We start from the raw sequence: 22,926 nt of genomic DNA, 5'->3' as shown, positions 1-22,926 counted from the left end.
TTTATTTGGGCTCAACCCTGGATTTTTGGGCCTTAACACTTTTCATATAGCTTATGAGATTAAGAAAAAAAAAAAGGTAGAAAAAGGAGAGTTCCGAAAAGTATTGCACTTCACATGTATCTATTTGTATCCTAAATGATGGCGTATTAATAAAATAGTGACATGTATTTTGCGTATTTCGTTTAATAAAAAAAATTATAAAAAGCAATGTTAAATTAACAAAAAGAAAGTCACCACCGCATCACAACATATCCCATCACCACCACCAGCCTTACTATTGTTCCGAAGCCTGCCGCAGCCTTACACCGCATAAAAAAAAAAATGTTTGAGTTTTGCAAAATACTATTTCTACAAAAAATGGCATATGTAAGCCTACCTAAGCACAAAGTGCTCAACCTATTTATAAGCCTACCTATTACATATTAAACACAGAGAAAAACAGTTGAGACTGAGACTAACGTAACCAAGTACTGAGCACAATCTTTTCTCTTATTGGGCCGAAAGGACTAGGCACAATCCAAACGAGTGATGAAAAACTAGCGTTCTCTAGCACTGGAGTTGTATAATATGGTTCAACAAGTTTAGTTTCTAGGTTGTATACTCCTACATGAATATCAAAATTATCATCACAACCCTTCTGCAACTTCCCCTCATAAATCGAGTTTTCTTTTAATCCTGGCAATTCTTGGGTGGATAATGACATTGCCGGTTGATTTCTGCCCAAAAATAAAGCACAATCACGCAAACATTCCACCTTCTCCCATGTTTCGGCAGCAATGTTTAACTTGTAGATATAAAATTCCACTGCTCCTCTGGAATCATTCTCAAACCTTTCCTGCCCCACAAGCAAAAGATCACCCATTGACTCCACCAACCATTGTTCATCCCTCGTCATGCTGCCACCACCAGTAACATTCGGATCCATGGATGGTTGAAAATCATGATCTTCGTGGGATTATTATCATTAGAGGTGTCCCCGAAGTCCCAAACTTGAATTGAGTGGTCTATCCACAGTGCAAATAAACGACCATTGTTGTGGAATACGATATCAGAATTGCCATACCAAGGATAACCTCCCAAATCAGTCCATGCAGCAGCGTCGTCTCCTCCTCTGCCGTGCTGATATAATGCTACCCTTGTCCCTTGGAGGGTATGATAAATCACCACAATGACAAAGTTGTTGTTGAGAGAGGGATCCGAGGAAATCAGAACTTTATGTACTGAAGACCTGCGCGGGAAGGGAGGAAGCGTCCTGCATTGTGTAGAAATTGGATTGATAAGATGAACGATTTCGTGTGTGTGTGCCACCCCCTTATTCTCTCGAACCACCAGCCACCCATATGATGAACCCAAAAAGGAAACAACTCGGTCATGAAAGCCAAAGCCTTGGGACGCATGCCAGTCCATCTTGTAAACGTTATTGTCTGCAAGGCTGAAGAAGCACCTGCTGTGATGATCATGAGAGTGTTAGAATTCTTGGATTCAGCAGTTCATTTGTGGTATTTTGGATGTTTTGGGAGAGAGGAAGAAATCTAAGTATGAGAGAACGTTGCTATGAAGGAGAATAATAGAAACTGAAAAAGTGTGTACTGTTCATTCCACTATACCCAATTATATCTGTTGTAAGAGAAGGAAGAGAGATTCTTCTCTAACTGATTTACACAGGACTTAATCCTAACCATTGATCTTATCATCCTATGAGATGATTACACATGTCACAATCTAACACCTTATATCCTAGGCTAGATAAGAGGCCACTTGGACTATGATCCAATGGCTCATATTACAACCAGAAAAAATAACATATAAAATTGAAATAAAATTCAAACATAAAGAAACTTTGGCGCCAAGTGTTTGTGCAAATAATCTCACGGAAGAATATTCGCTTCTAGATCCTTCAACCTTCGATCTTCCTTTTCTCTCTTCCTCGATTCCTGTAAAACAGATTGGAGTAAATAGACCACACCCGGGGGGTGTTGGCCAAAGGCCCTCCGATGCCTAAGTTAGTTCGAGTGTTTGTAGGAAAACAATAGCTAAGCAAAGGGTACGGAGTAGTGTTTATGTAGGGTGTGAACCGGGCGGCCGGAGCCGTGTGTGGTGGCCGGAGCCGTGTGGAGAAAATATGGAGAGTGGAGAGAGAGAAAGAGTTTCGGGTATTTTTCTCGGGTATAAGGAGTAGGTTTTTATGTACCTTAAATGATGAATGAAGTCATCTATTTATAGGAGCCTCTGGCTAGGGTTTCGTAGAGAATATGCCTTTGAGTTTATTCTCTACCCAAATTCGTAGGGATTGAGTCGGACTGAGATAATATCTGATTTAATGATATTATCTCTTTTTATGGAGATAATATCTTAACTAAATGATATTATCTCTTTTTATGGAGATAATATATGAGATAATGACATTATCTTCTCTTTATTAGGATAATATCTTAATTAATGATATTATCTTATTAAATAAAGATAATATCATGTTAATTAAGATATTTATCCCAATTAATTAATTGGCCAGATAAACTGGTTCAATTAATTAATTAAAAGAGATAATCTTCTTTTCCACGTGGCGCGTTGTGATTGGAGACGAAAATATCTGCTCCCATAAATGCCCCCAGCATGGCGCTTGTGTGACATGTAGGAGATGAAATTATTTTTTTCGGGCTCTCCAACCGAAGTCGGGCTTTCTGTGAGTTGACTCCTTTTGCGATCGGATTCTTAATTGGTGTAGGCTTCTGACTGTTGTTGGAGTTGGATTCCCAGTAGGAAAGAGCTTGAGATTCCTTCTTGACCCGGGTTATCCAACTTGTATAAATACAGGGCTTCTCTTCACTCTTTCTTACATCGCAAACTTAACTTCTCTACTTTCTAGCTTGAGAAAGATCTTGGAGAATTTTGTACTGCTTGTCGAAGAGAGGAGTTGCCGTGCATCCCAAAGTAAGTCGAGTCTGTTTGTGATCGGGAGGAAGTTGGTGGACTGCCCCCTGCTAAGGATGTCGATAGATGGAAGCAGGATGGTCCGAGCCTTGATGATTTGCTGCTGGACATGAGGAGTGTTTTGCTAAACTCCCTAAAAGAGGAAGGTGATGTCGAGAGCTCAAGCCGATGAGGAGATCGTGATATGCTCCGTAAAGTAGTCTGTGTGCGATCTAGCTCACTTGTTGAGAGGCAAAGAGATGCGGATGCTCCTTTTCGAAATTTGAGTCGTTTGTACCACCGAAGATTGGAAGTCGATCTGGGCAGTCTGCTCATCCATCCAACCATCATGTTTCAACTGTTGAGTCACGAGCAGTCAAGCATGAAGTGGATTCATCATCGCCAATTCCTTTGGAAGTGAGGTTGACAGAGACTAAGAAAGCAAGAGAGTCATTTGCCTGGGCGAAGGGCTCTTCTGCAACGTCAGCAGCTGATCCCAAGGTGGATAAGTCCACCCTTGCAGAGGATGCAGGCGTGTCTAATCTGCTCAAGATGAACTTTGTGTCAAGTCCATCCACTTGTGCTGAGCTGGTTCATCAAATCCGTCAGGCTGGCGATCTTGGTACTTTCCCAAGTCTTTCCTTAGAAAAACAAAAGGAAACAACATTTCTTCTCCTTCAAAAAGGAGGTGGGGGCACGTGGAGGATCGAGGCGGTGGAGCCGAGAGTGTGGTGATCAGACAGACGCCGAAGTGGTCGCAGATCGTGATCTCTCGGCGCGTCTGAGTAGATGAAGACATCGAGATGCTCTATCCAGAGTTGCCCTGCGAAAAGTGAGGAGGCTAATGCCTTTGTGAATAGAAGGAGCCGAGCAATGTGGCTAAAGAGGCGTGTAATGGCGAGAAGATGGAGCAGAGGAGGATGCGGATGAGGTGGTGGCGCGTCATAGATCAACCATGTGGAGTCAACAAAGCGTACGATCAAAGTGACATCAAGAGGTCATAGATCGTGATCTCTGCCGGTGTTTGAGTAGACGAAGACTCCTTTATTTCTTTTCACTTTTGTAGTCCTTTGTTTCAATAATTGGTCTTGTTTGACCATCTTCTTTTGTTTGAACTTGGCGGTTGGTCGCTTTGCTATGAAAATCTCAGTCTTTATTTTTCAACTTCAATTTGCATATTATCTTGTGAATCGCTTGAGTAACCGGCTAGTGTCTTGATTGCACATCTCCTTTTGGAGATTCATGAGTGTCGGGTTCCTCTTGAAGGACTTGACGTGTTCTGCATATCTCTTAGGATGGCTCCCCTTAGGAAGTTGGCGAATGCCAGGGCCCTCCTTAAGGGGTTCCGGCGTGTTCTTTATATCCCTTGTTGGCTTAGTCGCCTGCGTCTCCCAAAGGACGCCTTATGGGAAATGTGACTATCCCGCCTCCTTAGGAAACGGATAGGAACACGATACTTCGCGCGGGGAGGCATGGAGACCTCCTTTAAGAAATCCTGGCGCACTCCACTGCGTCTCCCTTAGACGCTTTTTAGTGAGCTACGCCTCCAACGGCGCTTTTAGTCGCCGCCTGCGTCTCCAAGGACGCCGCTATGGGCAATGTGACTATCCTGCCTCCCTTAGGAACGGATAGGAACTCGGATACTTCCGCAGAGGCATGGAGACCTCCTTTTAAGAAATTCTGGCGCACCGCGTCTCCTTAGGACGCTTTTTAGTGGGTTGCGTCTCAACGGACGCTTTTAGTCGCCGCCTGCGTCTCCTTAGGACGCTCCTATGGGCAACTATATGACTATCCTTCCCCTTAGGAAACGGATAGAACTCGATACCTCCCTTAGAAATTCTGGCGCACCGCGTCTCCCTTAGGACGCTTTATGGGTCGCGTCTCGGCGACAGTGCGTTGTCGTGGTATTTCTTCCTATCCATGGTATCTAGCGTGTAACTTCCTCTACCCGGGCCGATCACATAAGGGCCTTCCCAATTGGGTTTCATTTTCTTAGACCCTTGTCTTTGTGCGAGTGATGAAGGCCTTTCTTAGCACAAGGTCGCCAGTTGAAACTGCTATCGATCTTAGCTCCTTTGTCGTAGTAGGACTTCAATCGCCTGTTGATAGGAGGCGACTCGGATAATGGCCTTCTCGCGCCGCCTTCAAGTAAGTCAAGGTTGAGTCTCATCGCCGAGTTCGCTCTATACCGCCGACTTCAATGCCTATAGAAGGCGGTGGACGTGAGGAGGAATGATCGCCGGGCCCCATAGGCAAGGGAAAATGGGGTTTCGCCAATGACCTTCGTTTGGTGGTGCGATAAGCTCATAGCACTCCGGGAGTTCGCCCACCCATTTCCCTTCGGCGCCTTCTAGCCTTTTCTTTAAGCAGTCTAATATGACTTTGTTGGATGCCTCGGCCTGCCCATTTCCTTGTGGATACCTTGGAGTGGACAGGTGTTGCTTGATCTTGTATTTCGCAAAGAAGGCGGTGATCTGCTTGCCAATGAACTGTGAGCCATTGTCGTGACCTAACGATTGTGGGCAGCCGACCGGCAGATGATATTTCTCAGACGAATCGCTCCACATCGGCTTCTTTAGTAGAGGATAGAGCTTCGGCCTCGATCCATTTAGTAAAGTAGTCGGTGGCGACGATCATCATTTCTTTCTTGGCGGGCGCCGGTGGCAAGGGACCCACTAAGTCGATGGCCCATTGCATGAATGGCCATGGACTGTTTTGCGGATGATAAACTTCGGCAGGTAGATTAGGGATCGGCTTGTGTCGCTGGCAACGATCACATTTTTGACATATTCGGAGTCGTGGCGCATGGTAGGCCGTAAATAGCCTACGCTTAGAGTTTTTCAGGCGAGTGACGCCCGAGTGGTTGCCACACCGCCGTCGTGAATTTTGCAGAGGACTTCAAGTGTTTGAGGTACTTTATGCGTAAGATGAGGGCCGGAGTATGATCTACTGATGAGCTTTGCCGTGCATATAGTATCTCGCGCCTTCACTGGACCTTCCTAGCTTCGGACTTTTCCATTGGCAGGTTTCCATTCACTAAGTAGTCGATGATAGGGTCTTGCCACCGGGTCCTCATCAACTGCATTGAGTCGATCGGCTCTATTTCTTCGATGCTTGGCGGTCAAGGTGTTCAAGCGGGATGGAGCGTCAATCGGGTGTCCAAAGTTGATCCTAGGCTCGCCAATGCATTTGCATGAGTATTCTCTGCCCGTGGAACTTGCTGGATGGTGAAAGTAGGGAATTCTTTCAAAAGTCCTTGGACTTTATCAAGATACTGGACCATTCTTGGATGCTTTGCCATGTACTCTTTGAGGCTTGATTCGTGATCAGTTGGGAGTCCGAGTAGATGGCCGTCTCTTGATCGACAGCGATTCTTTCGCTAGGCGAGTCCCGCAAGTGCCTCGTATTCGCCTCGTTGTTTGAAGCAGAAAAGCCTAGTGTGATAGCTTGTTCCAACAAGGTTCCGTCTGGGGTGATTATGACGACTCCTGCTCCCGCTCCTTTGTGATTTGATGATCCGTCTACATGCAACTGCCACATGTCGTTAGGTAGGTTCGAATCGGTAGGGAGGTGTCGTCCGCTTTTTCCTTGTTTTTCGTGACCATCTTCTCTTCTTCGGCTGTCGGAGTAAACTCTACAACAAAATCTGCTAAAGCTTGGGCTTTTATAGCAGCCTTCGGCAGTAGAGGAGGTCGTCGACCGAGTTCGATAGCCCATTTCATGAGTCGCTGAGAAGCGAGGGGCTGTGAAGGATCGATCTCAAAGGAAATTCTGTTATGACAATTATCCGGTGTGCTTGATAGTAGGGCCTTAACTTTCTCGCAGAAACCACAAGCGAAAGAATGAGCTTCTCCATTTTCGGATAGCGAGTCTCTGATCGAGGAGAGCTTTTGAAGTGTAGAATATGGATGTTGTGCCCCACTCTTCTGATGAGAGCCGAGCCGATACCGAGTGGGACACCGCTAGGTAGATGTACAAGTCCTCGCCTGGTATCGGTTTTGAGAGCAATGGAGGTGAAGTGAGGTAAGTTTTCAAGTTTTGAAAAGCTACTTCACACTCGTCATCCCACTTGTCTTTGTGTCCCTTCTTCAAGGCTTTGAAAATAGCCTGCATTTGTCGGTAGATCTAGAGAGGAATCGGTTGAGAGCTGCCGCCCTACCCTTTAGACTTTGTATCTCCTTTGTTGTGGCAGGTGACTTCATGTTGAGTATAGCCTTGATTTGATTTGGATGTGCCTCAATTCCTCTTTGGGTGACTAAGTATCCAAGGAATCGGCCGGACGAGACTCCAAATGTGCATTTGCTCGGGTTCAACTTCATATTGTATTTTCGGAGTAGGCTGAATGCCTCGGCAAGATTCTTGATGTGGTCTGCTCGCTCAGGAGCTTTGACTAGCATATCGTCTACGTAGACCTCCATAGTCTTGCCGATTTGCTCCTTGAAAATTTTGTTCACCACCTTTGGTAGGTTGCCCCAAATGTTCTTCACCCCAAAGGACATGACCTTGTAGCAGTAGGTACCTTTTTCGATGATGAAAGAGGTCTTTGCCTTGTCGTCTTCATGCATCATGATCTGGTTGTAACCGGAGTAGGCGTCCATGAAGCTTAGCAGTTGATTGCCGGAAGTTGAATCAACGAGCTGGTCAATTCTCGGCAGTGGAAAGTTATCTTTAGGACATGCCTTGTTAAGATCAGTATAGTCGACGCACACTCTCCACAGGCCTTTATCTTTCTTTGCTACTAGAACAACGTTCGCCAGCCATTCTGCGTATGAGACTTCTTCAATGAAACCGGCAGCTAGAAGCTTGTCGATCTCGGCTTCAATGATGGCGACCCGCTCGGGCGGTTGCGCCGCTTCGCGCTGTGCTTGATGGTCGGGTTGACGGTAGGCGGTGGCGATGATCCGGGATCGGCGCGTGCATGTCGATGGTGACCATGCAAATACGCTTTGTTGTTCGAGGAAGGCTACAAGCTCGCTTTTCCTCGGCTTAGGCGCAAGCCGATCCGCTATTCTCCGCTTGTCGACTCAAGGGTACTAGCTCAACGCCCTCCCTGCTTCCATCCTTCTTCGTGATAGACCTCCGGATGATTCCTCGACTTGGTCCCGATTCTTTGATTGCTATTGGGAGTAGTCATTCCCTTCCTTTTGGCCCGCCGCCGCCGTAAACGGGATCCGCTTCTCATCCGCTTGTTCTACTCCTTTAGATCTGCTTGATTCACGTGAGAACTGTGTTTGCTTGCCTTTCACCTTGAGCCGAGCATTTCTCGCCATTGCTCGATCGCTGATTTGGCCGATCCCACCCTGGGGAATGGGTAGCGAATCTTCCTGATGCGTGGCGGAGGTGATGGCGCTGATCTTGCTGATCCATGGTCCGCCTAGAATGCCATTGTAGGGTGAGACTTCATCAATGACCATGAACGCTTACAGCCGACTACAGGTGGGGCGAGACGCCGAGCTCTATCGTGCCTACTGAACCGCTGTTGCTCCATTGAAGCCGCCAATGACTTGGCGATTTATTGATATTTGCCTCTAAGCCCATCCGCTGATAATCACAATTGTAGGATGTTGGCTACACCGCCTCGCTCGCATGGATTCGGCCGACCATGGCCCGAGCGATTTGAATGCCGATGACAAGAGCGCCATTGTGTGGTAGATCAAGGCCAATTAGATCTTTCTTTGGAAGCCGATTACAAGATCGTCGCTAGCGGAAGGTCGGTTGAGACTTGGAAGATCATATTGGCTTGTTTGATCTTCCTTTTTTTTTGTGCCGGTCAACCCAGATTCCTGAGTCGGCTAGGATTGTGTTAATCCTTATGACCTTTGGGGTGGCTCCTCGGTGTCGCGTCCTCTATCCTGTCGGATGGCTTGCTTAGCGATGAATTCCGTGCAGTGACCTTCCTCACGAGTTCTTCGAGGTGTGCTTTCCAAGCGAAGCAGTTGTTCGTAGTGTGTCCATGCGTCCCATGGAAGGCACAGTATTTGCTAGTATCCCTCCTGTCTGGATCTCCTTTCAAAGGTGGCGGTCTTCTTACCCAAGGTTTGTTTTTCACTTGGGCTAGGATTTGATGTATAGGGATAGTGAACTTGGTGTAGTTCTCTCCTGCCTTAGCGTCCTCTTGTGGGTGTGACTCGCGCTTGTCCTTATTCTTGTTTTAAGTCCATCGCTTCTTTGGCTCGCCCGCTTGGTCTCGCCGATCTCCCCGCTGACTTCTTCGCGGCAATTCGATCATCATCCTAGAGCGCGAGCGCTCTACGCATCGCAAGACCTCGCAAAGTCCGGCCGGGAGTGATAGTCACCGCAGTATAACTCTGGTTCTGCTGGAAGACCTTTCTTGAAGGCAGATGATGCGATTTGGTCGTCGCACCCTACGATGTTGGCCTTTTCTGCTTTGAACCTCTTGATGTAATCTCGAATGGATTCGTCGGGCTTCTTGCGTAGGTTGAACAGATGATCTGGGTTCTTCTTGATCGTCCGATAAGAAGTGTATTCTTTAGTGAAGACATAGGCAAGTTCCTTGAAACTGTTGATCGACCCAGACGGCAGGGTGTGGAACCAGCCCGAGCCGCTCCTCGCAAGGTCATTGCGAACGCCTTGCACATCAGTGCGCCGTCGGCCTTGTGGAGGATCATGACACTTTTGAAGTGTTTTAGGTGGCTCTCGGGATCGGAATCTCCCTTGAAATGCGTAAACGAAGGCGTTGAGAATCGCTTCAGGAGCAAAGCCTGCTCGATTTCAGGGGTGAAAGGAGTAGAGATCGCCTGATCCATCTCCTTACGTAGTGCATCCTCGAGGTTCCCGCTAGTCTTCAAGTCTCGAAGTCGGTCATTCACAAGCTTCTCAACGTCTTCCGCGCGCATTGCTAGTCGATCACGTTGGCGACTTTTGCGATTCAGCGACGCTGATTGACCTCTTCGTTGGTCCGCGGTCGGTCCCTCTCCGCGCCGCCTAGGAGGCGTTGGGATCATGCGCGCAAGGGATTTTCTGCAGCTTGACGGCGAGCGGGAGTGCCTCTCTTCACGATCCTCATTGCGAGGGTTACCGGGTTGACCTCCCCGGGGCCTAGCCTTTCGTGAATATTTCTCGCGAGTGGGCAGCTGAGCGCTCTCTTCACGCATCCTCATTGCGGCGATTGTCGCTTGATCTCCCCGGGAGCCTAGCTTTGAAGTACATTTCTGCGCAGGCCCAGCGAGCACGGACTTCAAGTCGTGGGCCGAGCCTTTCGTGACGTTGCTTTGCGTGTGCCTTGCAAATGCTTCCGACATGTCGGCAAGCCGATCACGTGGTTGTGCATCGCTTTGTCCGCCGCTCTGCTCGACCCTCTTGGTGCCCGCTGAGCTGCCCACCGATGCATTCGTCTATTCTTCTCTCTTCGCCTGGTTGGCCAAGGCCAAGATTTTGAGCCACGCTTATTTGGTTAATGAGCTGCCTCATAAGAGCATTTTGGTCATCCATTCTCTGAGCTAGCTGGTCGACTCTCAGGTTGAGATCTGCTTGACTTTGTGGATCGGGAGGAGAGAAGCGTGTGGAGCCCAATTGCACACGGCCTAGGGTTTCATTGGACGTGTACCCGAGAGCATGCATCGAGCGTGGAGGCAATGGAGGGAACGCAGTTGCTCTAAGACCGGGCCTAAATCGGTGCGTAACGAGCCCACCTTGCTGGGAAGTTCCACCATGTTCAGCGGCGGTGCCACGGAGATTGCTAGATTCGGTCGCGGGTCCGGTAGGTGGCACGGTGGCGAGAGGTGGTGGTGCCACCATGTCGATCGCGGGATCGTGGGTGGAATGGCCTTGGGCCATCTCGGATTGAGCCGCGGCGGTTTTGCTCCTAGTGCGTTTGCTTCCAACCATGGTTGTTTGGAAGGCTTCGGTATATTGGAAAATAGGAGGAACGGATTCCTTGAGCACGCGTTGAGTATAACTCGTGCTCTCAATGAAAGCACCAAATGTTTGTGCAAATAATCTCACGGGAGAATATTCGCTTCTAGATCCTTCAACCTTCGATCTTCCTTTTCTCTCTTCCTCGATTCCTGTAAAACAGATTGAGTAAATAGACCACACCCGAGGGTGTTACAAAGGCCCTCCGATGCCTAAGTTAGTTCGAGTGTTTGTAGGAAAACAATAGCTAAGCAAAGGGTACGGAGTAGTGTTTATGTAGGGTGTGAACCGGGCGGCCGGAGCCGTGTGTGGTGGCCGGAGCCGTGTGGAGAAAATATGGAGAGTGGAGAGAGAGAAAGAGTTTCGGGTATTTTTCTCGGGTATAAGGAGTAGGTTTTTATGTACCTTAAATGATGAATGAAGTCATCTATTTATAGGAGCCTCTGCTAGGGTTTCAGAGAATATCTGAGTTTATTCTCTACCCAAATTAAATGATTGAGTGACCGAGATAATATCTGATTTAATGATATTATCTCTTTTTATGGAGATAATATCTTAATTAAATGATATTATCTCTTTTTATGGAGATAATATATGAGATAATGACATTATCTTCTCTTTATTAGGATAATATCTTAATTAATGATATTATCTTATTAAATAAAGATAATATCATGTTAATTAAGATATTTATCCCAATTAATTAATTGCGATAAACCTGCTCAATTAATTAATTAAAAGAGATAATCTTCTTTTCCACGTGGCGACGTTGTGATTGGAGACGAAAATATCTGCTCCCACACCAAGGATTTCAGCTCAAGGGTTACACATCAACAGAGAGGGCCATGGATATTTTTGCTCATCCCGTTGGGTGAAGAGCTTGAGCCATGGATATTGAGGAGGCAACTGGGTGTGATACGGGGCAGAGGTATACGATCTTGCAGCGCAGTTCCAAGAAGAACAGACGGCTTTAAAGCGAATGAGGTCGACGAAATTCCACGATCAACTCTAAAAGCTCAGCTGGGAGTTCATCAGTCCACTTATTTGGTGTTGGTGTTGTGCTTGAACTCCTTCTTTCGGTGGTGCAAGCCATAGCCATCGATGATGATGATGATGATATTGGGATATGATTAAGCCTCCTTCTTCTGGTGGTGCAAGCCAATTGACTATTAATTTACAATGCATTTATATGCGGGGCTTTCCTGCTGATGATAAAACCTTACTGAACTGTAATGAATTAGTTTCTTCCTTCCCATGAGTCCCATCCAAATTCGGACTTACTTATTAATTGGGCTTTCCTCGATTAATCTTTTTTCATATTTGCATTGTAGACACATACACTCCTGCTTGGATTCGTATAGAGCCTTCAGTACTTTCCTATACAATTTATTATTTGGAGAAGAAAAAATCACGTTGACTCTTGAACGGGGCATTGGCCAAAAGAACTCTAGTGTAATATAGCTCAAATGGTTTGGAATATTGAGCCAGTTTATGTTATTTTTTTCACTTTATATTTTATGCGGTTCGATTTAGTTTTCAATTTATCTTTTTGAATTGAGGACAGGCCGTACTGGTATCCAGAGAATTGTTAATAAGAGCCCACTTAAACGAAAACGACGTCGTTTATGATATGAGCCCAGTGCAAACTAAACTTTTACAGCCCAGCCCAAGTGAGAGGGTCCATGTGCATTAGGTCTGGGATTTACCTAGGGTTTCATTTTGCTTTTGTTTATAAAAGCACAAATCCCAAACTACTCGCCTCTTCTGCTAAATAGCAAACGCAAACCCCTTCTCTGAGGCAGAAGCAGCATCAGCCGCCATGGTACCTATTCGCCTCCATCACTTGAATCTTCTTTCTCTCTCTTCCTCGCATGCGAAAGCTTGTTTAGCGTCTGAATCTCTGCCGCTTCAAATGCATTTAACCTTCGTCTTTTGTTTCAGGTGAAGTACTCCAGGGAGCCCGACAATATCACCAAGTGTATGTACTCTTATCGCTTTTCACGGTTCTAGATCTCGTCGTTTATCTTCTATGCGAATCTGAGCTGAATGGCATTGATTTTGTTTTTCATTTGGGTTTCTCTGGGAAAGTCTTTTTGATCTAATAGTGGCTTGTATTTTTGTTTCGTTTGTTACAGCCTGCAAAGCAAGGGGTTCTGACCTCAGAGTTCATTTCAAGGTATTGTTATTATTTTTTGCTTGCCAGAGTGTCTGATGTTTCGGATTTTACCTTGTTTTGGTTAAGCCGGCTTGTTTGTGCTTTGCTGCTTTTACGTTAACTATGTGATGATTTACTGTGAAATGATGGATTAAAATTTGGTTTCATTGTGAAATCTGATAAATAAATAAAAGCATGGTTTTATTGTGAATGGGTTGACGTCGCTATAATGTAACATTTTGAATTACTAGTTTTGTGTTTGTTCTAGAAATGAGTTTTTAATGTATTGCAATTTTTTTTTTGTCGGGTTCAATTTTTGTGGTCTGGTGGTTGGTTTCCTAGTTTCACAATTAGGATTCTGGTTGAGAACATTATGTAAACTAGGGAATTATTTTGCTCTTCTGCTCTGAGTTAAGTTTTAAGTTGAGTTATGGTGGTAATCTGTTGCATAACTTGGTAATAATAAATACCGAAATTTAGAAGTTATTTAGTATATTAGCATCAGATAGTGATTATAAAATGTTCTGAATCCATTGATTTTTCTTCTCACAAATTTTGTCCCAACTCTCATAGTTCAATGCACACAATTGCATGTATTTAGTTTTTTGAGTCCTGATGAAAAAAGGCAGGCCTTTGTTCCCATATGTGAACTGGGCTCTCATAAACTTCAGGTGGATCATTTACATTGTTTTTGGGTGAACCTCTGTACTTGCATCAGTTGCATGTGACTTAAGGTTCAATAAATGATGGAACATTTGCGCATATGAAATATTATTAGTTTTTTGAAACCTGATTATAAAAGCAGGGCTTAGTTGCCTTATGTGAACTAAGCTCCCGTAAACTTCAGGGACATTAACTGCATTGTTTTTGGGTGAACCTTTGTACGTGCATCAGTTGCATGTGACTTAAGGTTCAGTAAATGATGGCACATGTGCACATACATATAAATATTATTAATTTTTTGAAACCTGATTATAAAAGCAGGGCTTAGTTGCCTTATGTGAACTAGGCTCCCGTATATTTCAGGAATATAAACTGCATTGTTTTTGGGTGAGCCTCTGTACTTGCATATGTTGCATGTGACTGAAGGTTCAGTAAATAATGGAACATTGACAAGTGTCTATATATATATATATATATAATTCAAAACCTGATGGAGTGTGATCATTTATATTGTTATTGACTTTGCATCGTGGTTGGTAATACCTTGATTTGGTTTCCTTGTCAAAAGGTCTTGTGGTGTAGAATTATCTGTCAGTCACCTCTTGCCAATCTATTAAAATATATATCGTCATAGTTGCACATTCTCTATCAAGTACTCATTTAAGTCTGAACTTGGGTTTTTATTTTTCACAGAACACGAGGGAAACTGCATTTGCTATCAGAAAGTTGCCCCTAGTCAAGGCAAAGAGGTATTTGGAGGATGTTCTGGCCCACAAGCAGGCCATTCCCTTCCGCCGTTTCTGTCGTGGTGTTGGGCGTACTGCTCAGGCAAAGAACAGGCATTCCAATGGACAGGGACGCTGGCCTGTCAAATCTGCCAAGTTCATATTAGATTTGCTTAAGAATGCTGAGAGCAATGCTGAAGTATGTTTCCATCTGGCTTTTGACTTTGTTGCTGTTGTCTTTATTTGTTATGAAGACTAATAATTGCTGGACAATCTTTCAGGTGAAGGGTTTGGATGTTGATTCGCTAATCGTATCTCACATCCAAGTCAACCAAGCACAGAAGCAAAGGCGCAGAACCTACAGGGCTCACGGAAGAATCAACCGTATGTTCCAGAGTTTGGCCTTCTTTTATTATTGAAAGTTGTTCTTTTTGTATTGATTTATATTGCTAAACCTTTTGCAGCCTATATGTCATCCCCCTGCCATATTGAGCTGATTTTGGCCGAGAAGGAAGAGCCAGTCAAGAAAGAGGTAATTTGATGATGATGCATCTGAGTATCATGTTGAAAACTTGGGAAGCTAGTGACTGATTAATTTGATTTGCCTTGCCTCTTCTCTGATACTGTGTCTTCATTGCAGCCTGAGAGCCAGTTGGCAACTAGCAAATCTAAGAAGTCTCAAGCTCTTCGAAGCGGTGCTTCCTCTTAAAGTGTCACAAGAAATCGAAGAGGAATTATCGATTCATCGTTTGCATTGATATGGATTTTTGTTGCTTTTTATATAGTTTGAGATGTTGTGTAGACAATTTTTGGAACTCGTGTTTTAGTTTCAGATTATGTTATGTTTTGTTGGAGAATATGCTTGAAAGTCGATGTTTATCATAATTAGACCCCATCAATATCATGAGCCTTTTTATATTCTTGTGTGCCAATTGTCGTGGCGTGACTCCATTTCATTATGTCAAGCAAATTCCCAATCTGAAATCGGAAACCGCCCCTTTTTATTCCTTGATTTGATTTGTGGTAATATGCCATTGTGAAGCTGTGCCCTAAAGCTAAAACCTTCTTTGTTAATATGGAATAGAAGCGTAACAGTGTTGGCTTGTTTTTGAGTGTAATGAATTTCCCATCTAGAATGTTATTTTCGTAACAAAGCTTTCAGTTTAATTAACAGGTGGATAACTTTGCCTATCCTCGTGTTGTGAAAGAAAAGAACATGTTAAATTAATTTAATTGATATGGTTGTCCATCTTATTTTTCATATAAGGTAGTACGAGAATGTGATATATAAATGTGATATAAGTAGCATTATTCCATGTCCTAATCCAACATTTTCAGTCTATCAATCGCCATTTAGAGATCATCTTGAGAAGAAGAAAAAAAAATCAATTTAAAGATCGGTTGTCGTATCAATTAAATGACCAAATGAACACTTGTGTTAATTGTTACTAAAATTGTTGAATTGTCCGATACATTTGGATGACTAAACAATCTCCAATTTAATATTTTTTTAGTAATGGAAAATGAATATTTGCGATTATGACATAAGCGTTGTGAAAATTATTTCATCACAAGGGGGAGCCCGCCCAGCCAAACTTGTAGAGTGGGTTAGTATTCGATGGTAGTCCAGGGGGATTGTTCTTGGGTTGAAACCGTAGGCTTAGCGGGTGAATTTAATTGGGCTGGCAACCCAGAACTGAATAGGACCCAAAATTTATCAAAGCACCACACGAATCCACGTATGCGCCGAGTTTATCGACCGTTAGATGCAAAATCAACGATTATGATTTCATTCATGGACCGAAGGTGCGTTTTAATTTTTGTTATTGGTCTAATTTTTCCCCAGTAGATGCACAAATTCCCACTCTCTCTCAGTTTATCACTCCCGTGCTTTCGTTAGTTGGTCTGTTCGCAGGTACGCTACTCTCTCCTTCTCTCTCTCTCGTGGGATTTCAATCGTTTAGTTGCTGGGAAATTTGATTGTAACCCAGGTCTAGGGTTATGGATCCAAACTTGTTCGAATTTGGGCTGCTTCATATTTTTCCTTTTCAATTCTGCCATCGCTTTACTTGAATTTGGTTCTGTTTTGTTCATCGGCACCCGAAGGATTTCGTACTGCTTATCAGTCAAATTATTTCCATGATTTATTAGATCTCATTGGTTTTCTTATACGAGTCTCGACTCGACTGAATGGCATTGAATTGTTTGTATTTTTCTCTTTGTTTTTGCTTTCTTATAATGGTTTTCCTCTTTTCTTTTCGTTTTGCAGCTTGCAAAGCAAGGGGTTCTCCTCAGAGTTCATTTCAAGGTATTGTTTCTATGGTTTGTTTCAAACGCTGCGAATTTGCTTTATTTTGTTTTAATTAATTTGTTTGGTCTTTAGCTGCTTTTGCGTCATCTACATCCCATATAGTTGTGGAAAGAGGGATTTAGATTAAATTACATTATGGATGAATCCTGATGAAAAAAGCAGGGCCTTGTTTGTTTGCCTGAGGAAGATTACTTTGTTTCATTAAGTTTTGTTTATAAATTTTCAGATGGATTGGCAAGGCCAAAAGCTAGCTGAGCAGTTGATGCAGATACTGCTGTTGGTGTTCGCGGTGGTGGGTTTCCTCACTGGTTACATAACTGGGTCGTTCCAGATGATGGTTCTCACATATGCTGGTGGTGTCGTTCTCACCACATTGGTCACTGTCCCCAACTGGCCTTTCTTCAATCGCAACCCGCTCAAGTGGTTGGACCCGAGCGAAGCCGAGAAGCATCCCAAGCCGCAGCCACAGCAGCCTGTGAGTTCAAAGAAGAAAGCCTCCAAGAAGTAAGAAGTAGGTCACTTTTTACTGATCACAGCAATGGAGTAGCATTTGATAGGTTTCAGTCTCTCATTTGTGACACCCAATTTCCGTGCTAAAATTTGAATGAGACATTTACATTGTAAGACTTATATTTTCAGCACTTTATACAATGAATTACTAGAACTAGAAGAGATGTTCTTGGTATCTGCAGCTTTGTGTTTTATGTGGTCTTGTTTTAGTTGTTTGGCTTTTCTGATTCAGAAATAGGAAGCCGTTTGCTTTGCTTTTGACAGTTAATAGATGCAAAATAATTTACAGAAGTAATCTGATAACTGTTATATAACTCTGCAAAACATGTGCGGGAGAGTAAAAAGGTTGAAAGCCAAGGAACTAGAATTAAGAAATTACTGAATCAAAGATTTATGCATGATTAAGTGTGAAGATCTCTGGCATTGGATTGGCTACAACTAGCAAACTCTGCCTGCATGTTTCACTACAATAGACTCCAGCCATCCGATTACTTTCATGCTGTTATCTGTACAGCCGTGGTCGGTCAGTCTACCTTCTGTAACAAGATCAAGGTTCAAACTTAACTATTTACAATGTATATGAAGCAACTTCCTATTGGTTTTCATCCCTCATTGCCTTTAAAAAGGGATCGTTTTCCTCATCTGGTAAGTTGTCGTCATCATCCAGCTCATCTAATTCATCGAGTAGTGATTGGTTCATACTCTTGCGAGATACTCTCCTATGCTTCTTTAGCTCCAACCGTGGTTCTGCTTGCTGAACACCCTTATCTCCCATCTTGTACCTGCAAAGATTATGACACATTTAGGTTCAATAACATAACAAACAAAATATGAAAGGTACTAAAACTATGTGCTAGAGATACAACTGAACTACATTTGTGTTAGTAATGAGACTAAAACAGAATGTGTAAGGTATGCAAACTATATGCTAGAGATACAACTGAACTATATTTTGGGTCCTCAAAACTAAACGGAATCCAGGGTGAAGTAGCACAATGATGAATGCCATTTGCTGAAATAGCACCATTCATCTGTTGAAACCTGTCCAACAAGCTGTCCATTCAACAAGCATTCGTCATTGTGCTCTTTCAGACATAATCATTGAACTACCAAAATGATTATGTCTGAAAGAGCACAAGCTGTCCATTCAACAAGTGGTTATGGCAGAGATTATGTCTGAAATAGCACAATGATGAATACCAGGGCGAGGTTAAGCAGCCAGAAAATGATGATAACAATTATTCTTTCTTTGCATATCAGTATGAATAATAAATAAAATTTTACAATTTTTTAACATGTAAAGAAAGGATTTCCAAGTGATTTAAGCCCTAAAGATGGTGAAACGATAGCCGCCATCACCCAACCACTATGTTTCTGTGCAGCATATCATTTCTCACTTTACACCATAACCATGGTATCCGCATTCAAGTAGCAGTTTTCTTAAACCGCAGAAATGAACTATTTAGTTCAAAAAGCATGCATACAGGGCTAACGACGTGCTATATAGAACTCAAGCATACCTTACGTCACCCTCCTTTTTTGTTCCAAAAGTCCTCAACTGAAATTCCTCTCTGATTCTGATCTCATCAAGAAGTTGAAATAGTATGGATATCTTTCCCAATCAGCTTTAACAATGCACCCTGGTTCACCAAGATGCAGGCAATCATTGAACGAGCATTTTGCAGGCTCACTGTCACTGAGCATCTGGCGGATCTGATCAGGATAAAAGAGACAGTACCGATAGAAACCGATAAAAGTTAACATGTGCTATGAATGTGATGCAAAAGGAACTTAAGTACATGAATCAAGTGCAGTGTATAACACAAAGTACACAAACCTCTGGGAATGCTTGTGCCAGAGATTGCTTTGTTACTTTCATTAAACTAGGCTGGTTGAACCCAGGAGTATCAGCAAGATAACCCCCTGCAGACAGTGGAAGCAACGAGACATTCCGAGTAGTATGTTTCCCCCTGCCACTTCTTGTTGAAACCTGTCCAACAAGCTGATCCTCAAACCACTTGCTGCCTAATATCTGTAATAAGGACATGGAAGAAGAATGGGAAAATGAGTACCATGGTGGTTGCACAAACACAGCATTGGAAAGAAAAAGAGAAAAGAAAGAAGAGAAAGAGATAAAACCTACTGGATCAAACAAAGTTTCCCCTTCTACAGCATCCGAAGCATTGTGGTTGTTCCTCAAAGCATTAATCAAACTAGACTTTCCAACTCCACTTGGACCTACAATCACACTTGTTTGATCTCTCAATATAAAGGCAAGGGAATCAAGTCCATATTTAGATTCAACGCTGCAAAAATTTGGCTTGTAGCCCCACTTGTGTAGCCTAGACTTCCATGCAACCATTGCCTGCGTATTTCATCAAAGACTAGCACGCTTAAGAATCAATACTACCAGAAAGATGGATACAGATTATATAGCAACTTATAAAAGCAAACCAAATTTATCATGCCAAAATCATCCCAATTCGCATTCCAATTCGGTCAAGTGCTAAATTTGGAGATTACACAGAGAAATATGATAGAACCAGAGCTTGCACAAAATATCATCTATAGCACCAGCACTACATTAGGCACTTCTGTTTTCCTTTTCTTAGAGGCCACTTACTAAACAGCTTTAACCAAACATTGTATATAGCATACATATGAAACTATGAATCTTGCCTCAGAGGCTCAGCCAATTAAACACTAGAGATGATTAAATTAGAGCAAATTAAGAAGCCAAACTAATCACCACCATTAACAGAACTTAGAGAAGGATCGGATTCGAACCTCTTCGTCAACCAGCTCGCACTTGTTCAAAGCGAGTGTGAGTGGAATTCCAGTGGACTCGGCCTCGATCAAGAACCTAGTGAGCGCGAACGGCTCGAGCTTGGGCTGGTCCATGGAGAAGAGCACGAGTAGATGGTCCACATTGGCGACGGGCGGGTCAAGAATCTCGGAGCTCCGCTGGTACACATTCTCGATCATGCCCCGGCGGTCCACCCAATCAATGGACCCCACCAGCACCTTGTCCCCAACTAACACTCTCCTCTTGATCTTCTTCAGCACCGCCTTCACAACACACAGCAACTCCACTTTGCTCTCGTCGAAGCTTCTAGGAGGTTCCACTATGACGCGCATGAAGTTGGCTTGGGCGGCGGCGACGGTGCCGACGCTTTTGGATTCGGAGAGAGGCGGCTTGTCCTGAGGAGAGAGAACCGGGGCGAGGGACGAGTAGTCCTTGACGGTCTGTTTGGCTCTGAGGAGCTTCTTGCTCGGGGGCTGGGATTTCCTGGAGACGTTTGGGTTGTGCTGCTGTTTGGCTGCAGCGACGGAGAAGCATCGGACGGTTGAGATTTGGCGGATGAGCTTGGCGACGGTTGGGAGAGTTGTGGCGGTGGTAGTGGGGATGATGGTGCGGTGGCGGAGGATGGAAATGGAGGCAATCGGCATGGAGGAGGTGGTGTTTGGTTACGGAGATTAATTTGGTTCGGTGAAGGATGGGTTTGGCTTTTGGCGTTGGTAATCTAATTGAAATTTGGTTCAGTTAGAAGAGGGGGAGAGGGGTTATGGAGTTTGGGACTCATTTCTGTTAACAGATGGGAGTGGAAGGAACTGCATAGTCATTTGCCAATCCACAATACTTCCCTCCTTACCTACCTACTACCTAGTGAGTATTGTCCTTCGCGAATTATCCACCTCGCAGCACGCCGCTATGTTAACTGCCTGCGAAATACAAAGCACATGAAAACGACGTCGTCTTGTGATGCTAATGCGATGAATGGATCAACGTGAACTTCATGGCTTGGCCCGACTCTGGTGCGAACTTGACAACCAGTGATGAAGACCGAAGTCCAATATCAAATAGGGAAGAAGAGAAATGAGCCCGATAACTGAAACTTAAGCCCCTTTTCTTGGGCCTTGTGACATTTAGCCTATTAGATTATAGTTTCAATTTGGTGGAGGAGGATGTGGATTTGTATACGTGGCTTCTTCTTTTTCTTTCTTTGGGTTATTTATATATATATATATATATATATAACAAAAAGCAGAGAATGGTGAAACATTCAAAATATCAGAAAAAAAAAAATTTTAATGCAAATATTAAGAATTGAAATTATTAATTAAATGAAGATAATATACTAAATTCACACTTTTTCATATTAAAAATAAATAAATATTCAAAGAAATATCAAATAATATATCCTATTTTTATGGAACACAACTACCCATACCTTTTTTATTCTAAAATTTTAAATTTTAAATTTTAAAAAAATAAAGCCTCTTACAAGAAATGCAGAGGCTAGTGGGAAATAAGAGACAAACACTACCATCTAACTCCACCGCTACAATCACCACTCTCTTTGTGCACCTTGAAATTTCAATCAAATTTTATTTTAACCCTCTAAAGTTAAAGTGACTCACTTAACCTCCTTGATGGTGATTTTGTATTCCACTTTACCCCCAACTGTTATCTCCATTAATAACTCTGTCATTTTGATGACGTGGCATGACTGTTATAGTTTTTCACCACAAGTGATTATGTGTTATGTGAAGGGCCTACTTTTTTTTTTTGGTTAAATTGAATTAAATATAAAATAATATAATTACTTGTTTAATTAAAAAATAGACTTTTTATCACAAATGATCCCTTAGGTTTGCAAAATTATCACATTTCATCCCTAACGCTTTTTTTGTGACACCAATGATCCCTAAGGTTACCCTCCACATATCAAAATAGTTCATACCGTTAACTTCCATCAAATTTTCTGTTAAATAGCTACATGACACATGTGTGAAGCCCACAAATCCAATAGTATACATCCACGCGGCTTTAAATAAAATATATTATATTTTAAATATTTTAAAAATTAAAATCCAAAAAGAAAAAAAAACAAAGACCTGTATCATCTGCGTAGAGCGCCTCCTACCCACCATCGCATACCCACTCTGCCTCTCTCTCCCTCATCTTTCTTGATTTTTACAAGCTGATCTACCATAGCTTAATGTAGTTTCTTCATCAGGAAGTTTCTCCGTGGCCAAATCTAAGCTTCAAAACACAAATTCTCTATGTGGGTCACTGTGAATATGAGCTGAGTGGCAGTAATTCCCAACTCCAGAGTCCCTTACATGATAATCCGATGAAATAAACACTTGGGTCCTTTTTTGTTTGACCAAAACCTGCAAATCAATAAAACCCAAATCTTAAAAGTTCGAAAAAAAAGGGTATGGGATGAGACCCAATAGTGAAGATGAAGCGATCCAATTATAAGATTTACAAAATAGCAAACCTGGTGGCTGGTACAGTTACAGTCATAACAAAAACATTGAGTTGGGTTTCTGGATCAGGGAGAGAGAGAAGGGGAAGCCCAAGAAGTCAAGGAAGAATAAGGAAGATGAGGGAGAGAGGGAGAACACAGATGGCATATTTTTTTTTTTTTTTTTGGAATTTTAAGTTTTAAAATATTTAAAATGTAATATATTTTATTTAAAGCCACGTGGATGTATATTATTGGATGTGTGGGCTTCATACACGTGTCACGTCAGCTATTTAACAGAAATTTAATGTTTAACAACGATCATTTTGATGTGTGAAGAGTAACATTATAGACCATTGTCACAAAAACGTTAGACGAAATTTGATAATTTTGCAAACCTAAGGGACCATTTGTGATAAAAAGCCTAAATAAATATATATATAATTAATAAAATAAAAATCTTTCTTCTTAATGCTTTAAAAATAAAATAAATTATAAATAAATGCAATCCAGATCCAACTC

General features: G+C 42.9%; 3 protein-coding genes and 3 non-coding genes across 7 annotated transcripts; 5 read left to right on the top strand and 1 right to left on the bottom strand.

Moving 5' to 3' along the window:
* The first annotated feature begins 12,477 nt into the window (after positions 1 to 12,477).
* LOC103322052 (Ribosomal protein L22p/L17e family protein) lies at positions 12,478 to 15,242 on the top strand. The gene is made up of 7 exons (XM_008223916.3): positions 12,478 to 12,607; positions 12,727 to 12,763; positions 12,921 to 12,961; positions 14,297 to 14,527; positions 14,610 to 14,712; positions 14,793 to 14,860; positions 14,969 to 15,242. The coding sequence occupies exons 1-7, from the start codon at positions 12,605 to 12,607 to the stop codon at positions 15,035 to 15,037; spliced, it is 552 nt and encodes a 183-aa protein (XP_008222138.1). The 5' UTR covers positions 12,478 to 12,604; the 3' UTR covers positions 15,038 to 15,242.
* On the top strand, positions 13,560 to 13,697 carry LOC148919875 (small nucleolar RNA snoR74). The gene has a single exon (XR_016124803.1). It is a non-coding gene; the product is annotated as a small nucleolar RNA snoR74 (small nucleolar RNA).
* LOC148919874 (small nucleolar RNA snoR74) lies at positions 13,736 to 13,873 on the top strand. Its single transcript, XR_016124873.1, has one exon. It is a non-coding gene; the product is annotated as a small nucleolar RNA snoR74 (small nucleolar RNA).
* LOC148919873 (small nucleolar RNA snoR74) lies at positions 13,915 to 14,052 on the top strand. Its single transcript, XR_016124884.1, has one exon. It is a non-coding gene; the product is annotated as a small nucleolar RNA snoR74 (small nucleolar RNA).
* An 883-nt stretch (positions 15,243 to 16,125) lies between the features above and the next one.
* LOC103322051 (Microsomal signal peptidase 12 kDa subunit (SPC12)) lies at positions 16,126 to 17,330 on the top strand. Of its 2 annotated transcripts, none has more exons than XM_089045245.1 (3): positions 16,126 to 16,243; positions 16,598 to 16,636; positions 16,866 to 17,330. In XM_089045245.1, exon 3 carries the CDS (start codon positions 16,866 to 16,868, stop codon positions 17,145 to 17,147), a length of 282 nt encoding a protein of 93 aa, XP_088901371.1. In that variant the 5' UTR covers positions 16,126 to 16,243; positions 16,598 to 16,636; the 3' UTR covers positions 17,148 to 17,330. The 2 variants fall into 2 exon arrangements, with proteins under 2 accessions (XP_088901371.1, XP_088901372.1); XM_089045246.1 differs by lacking the exon at positions 16,126 to 16,243 and adding an exon at positions 16,297 to 16,319.
* A 181-nt stretch (positions 17,331 to 17,511) lies between these two features.
* Positions 17,512 to 22,585, bottom strand: EMB1688 (Minichromosome maintenance (MCM2/3/5) family protein). Its single transcript, XM_008223914.2, is given in 8 exon segments — positions 17,512 to 17,931; positions 18,670 to 18,745; positions 18,748 to 18,862; positions 18,987 to 19,181; positions 19,293 to 19,514; positions 19,937 to 20,872; positions 22,049 to 22,327; positions 22,438 to 22,585. Coding segments are annotated over 6 exon segments (1,461 nt in total). The 5' UTR covers positions 20,600 to 20,872; positions 22,049 to 22,327; positions 22,438 to 22,585; the 3' UTR covers positions 17,512 to 17,741.
* Positions 22,586 to 22,926: the final 341 nt, after the last annotated feature.

The sequence above is a fragment of the Prunus mume genome, linkage group LG2 (assembly GCF_029339155.1).
Source record: "Prunus mume cultivar Tortuosa linkage group LG2, ASM2933915v1, whole genome shotgun sequence".
Classification (NCBI taxonomy): domain Eukaryota; kingdom Viridiplantae; phylum Streptophyta; class Magnoliopsida; order Rosales; family Rosaceae; genus Prunus; species Prunus mume.
This window is presented reverse-complemented; position numbering and strand designations above follow the sequence as displayed.

What these genes read in the sequence shown, in the direction of transcription:
- LOC103322051 (XM_089045245.1), top strand. Translation starts at nt 16,866, where the DNA reads ATGGATTGGCAAGGCCAAAAGCTAGCTGAGCAGTTGATGCAGATACTG.
- LOC103322052 (XM_008223916.3), top strand. An exon ending in ATGCTGAGAGCAATGCTGAA is followed by an intron (nt 14,528 to 14,609) that starts GTATGTTTCCAT and finishes ACAATCTTTCAG; the next exon opens with GTGAAGGGTTTGGATGTTGA. An exon ending in AAGAGCCAGTCAAGAAAGAG is followed by an intron (nt 14,861 to 14,968) that starts GTAATTTGATGA and finishes TCTTCATTGCAG; the next exon opens with CCTGAGAGCCAGTTGGCAAC.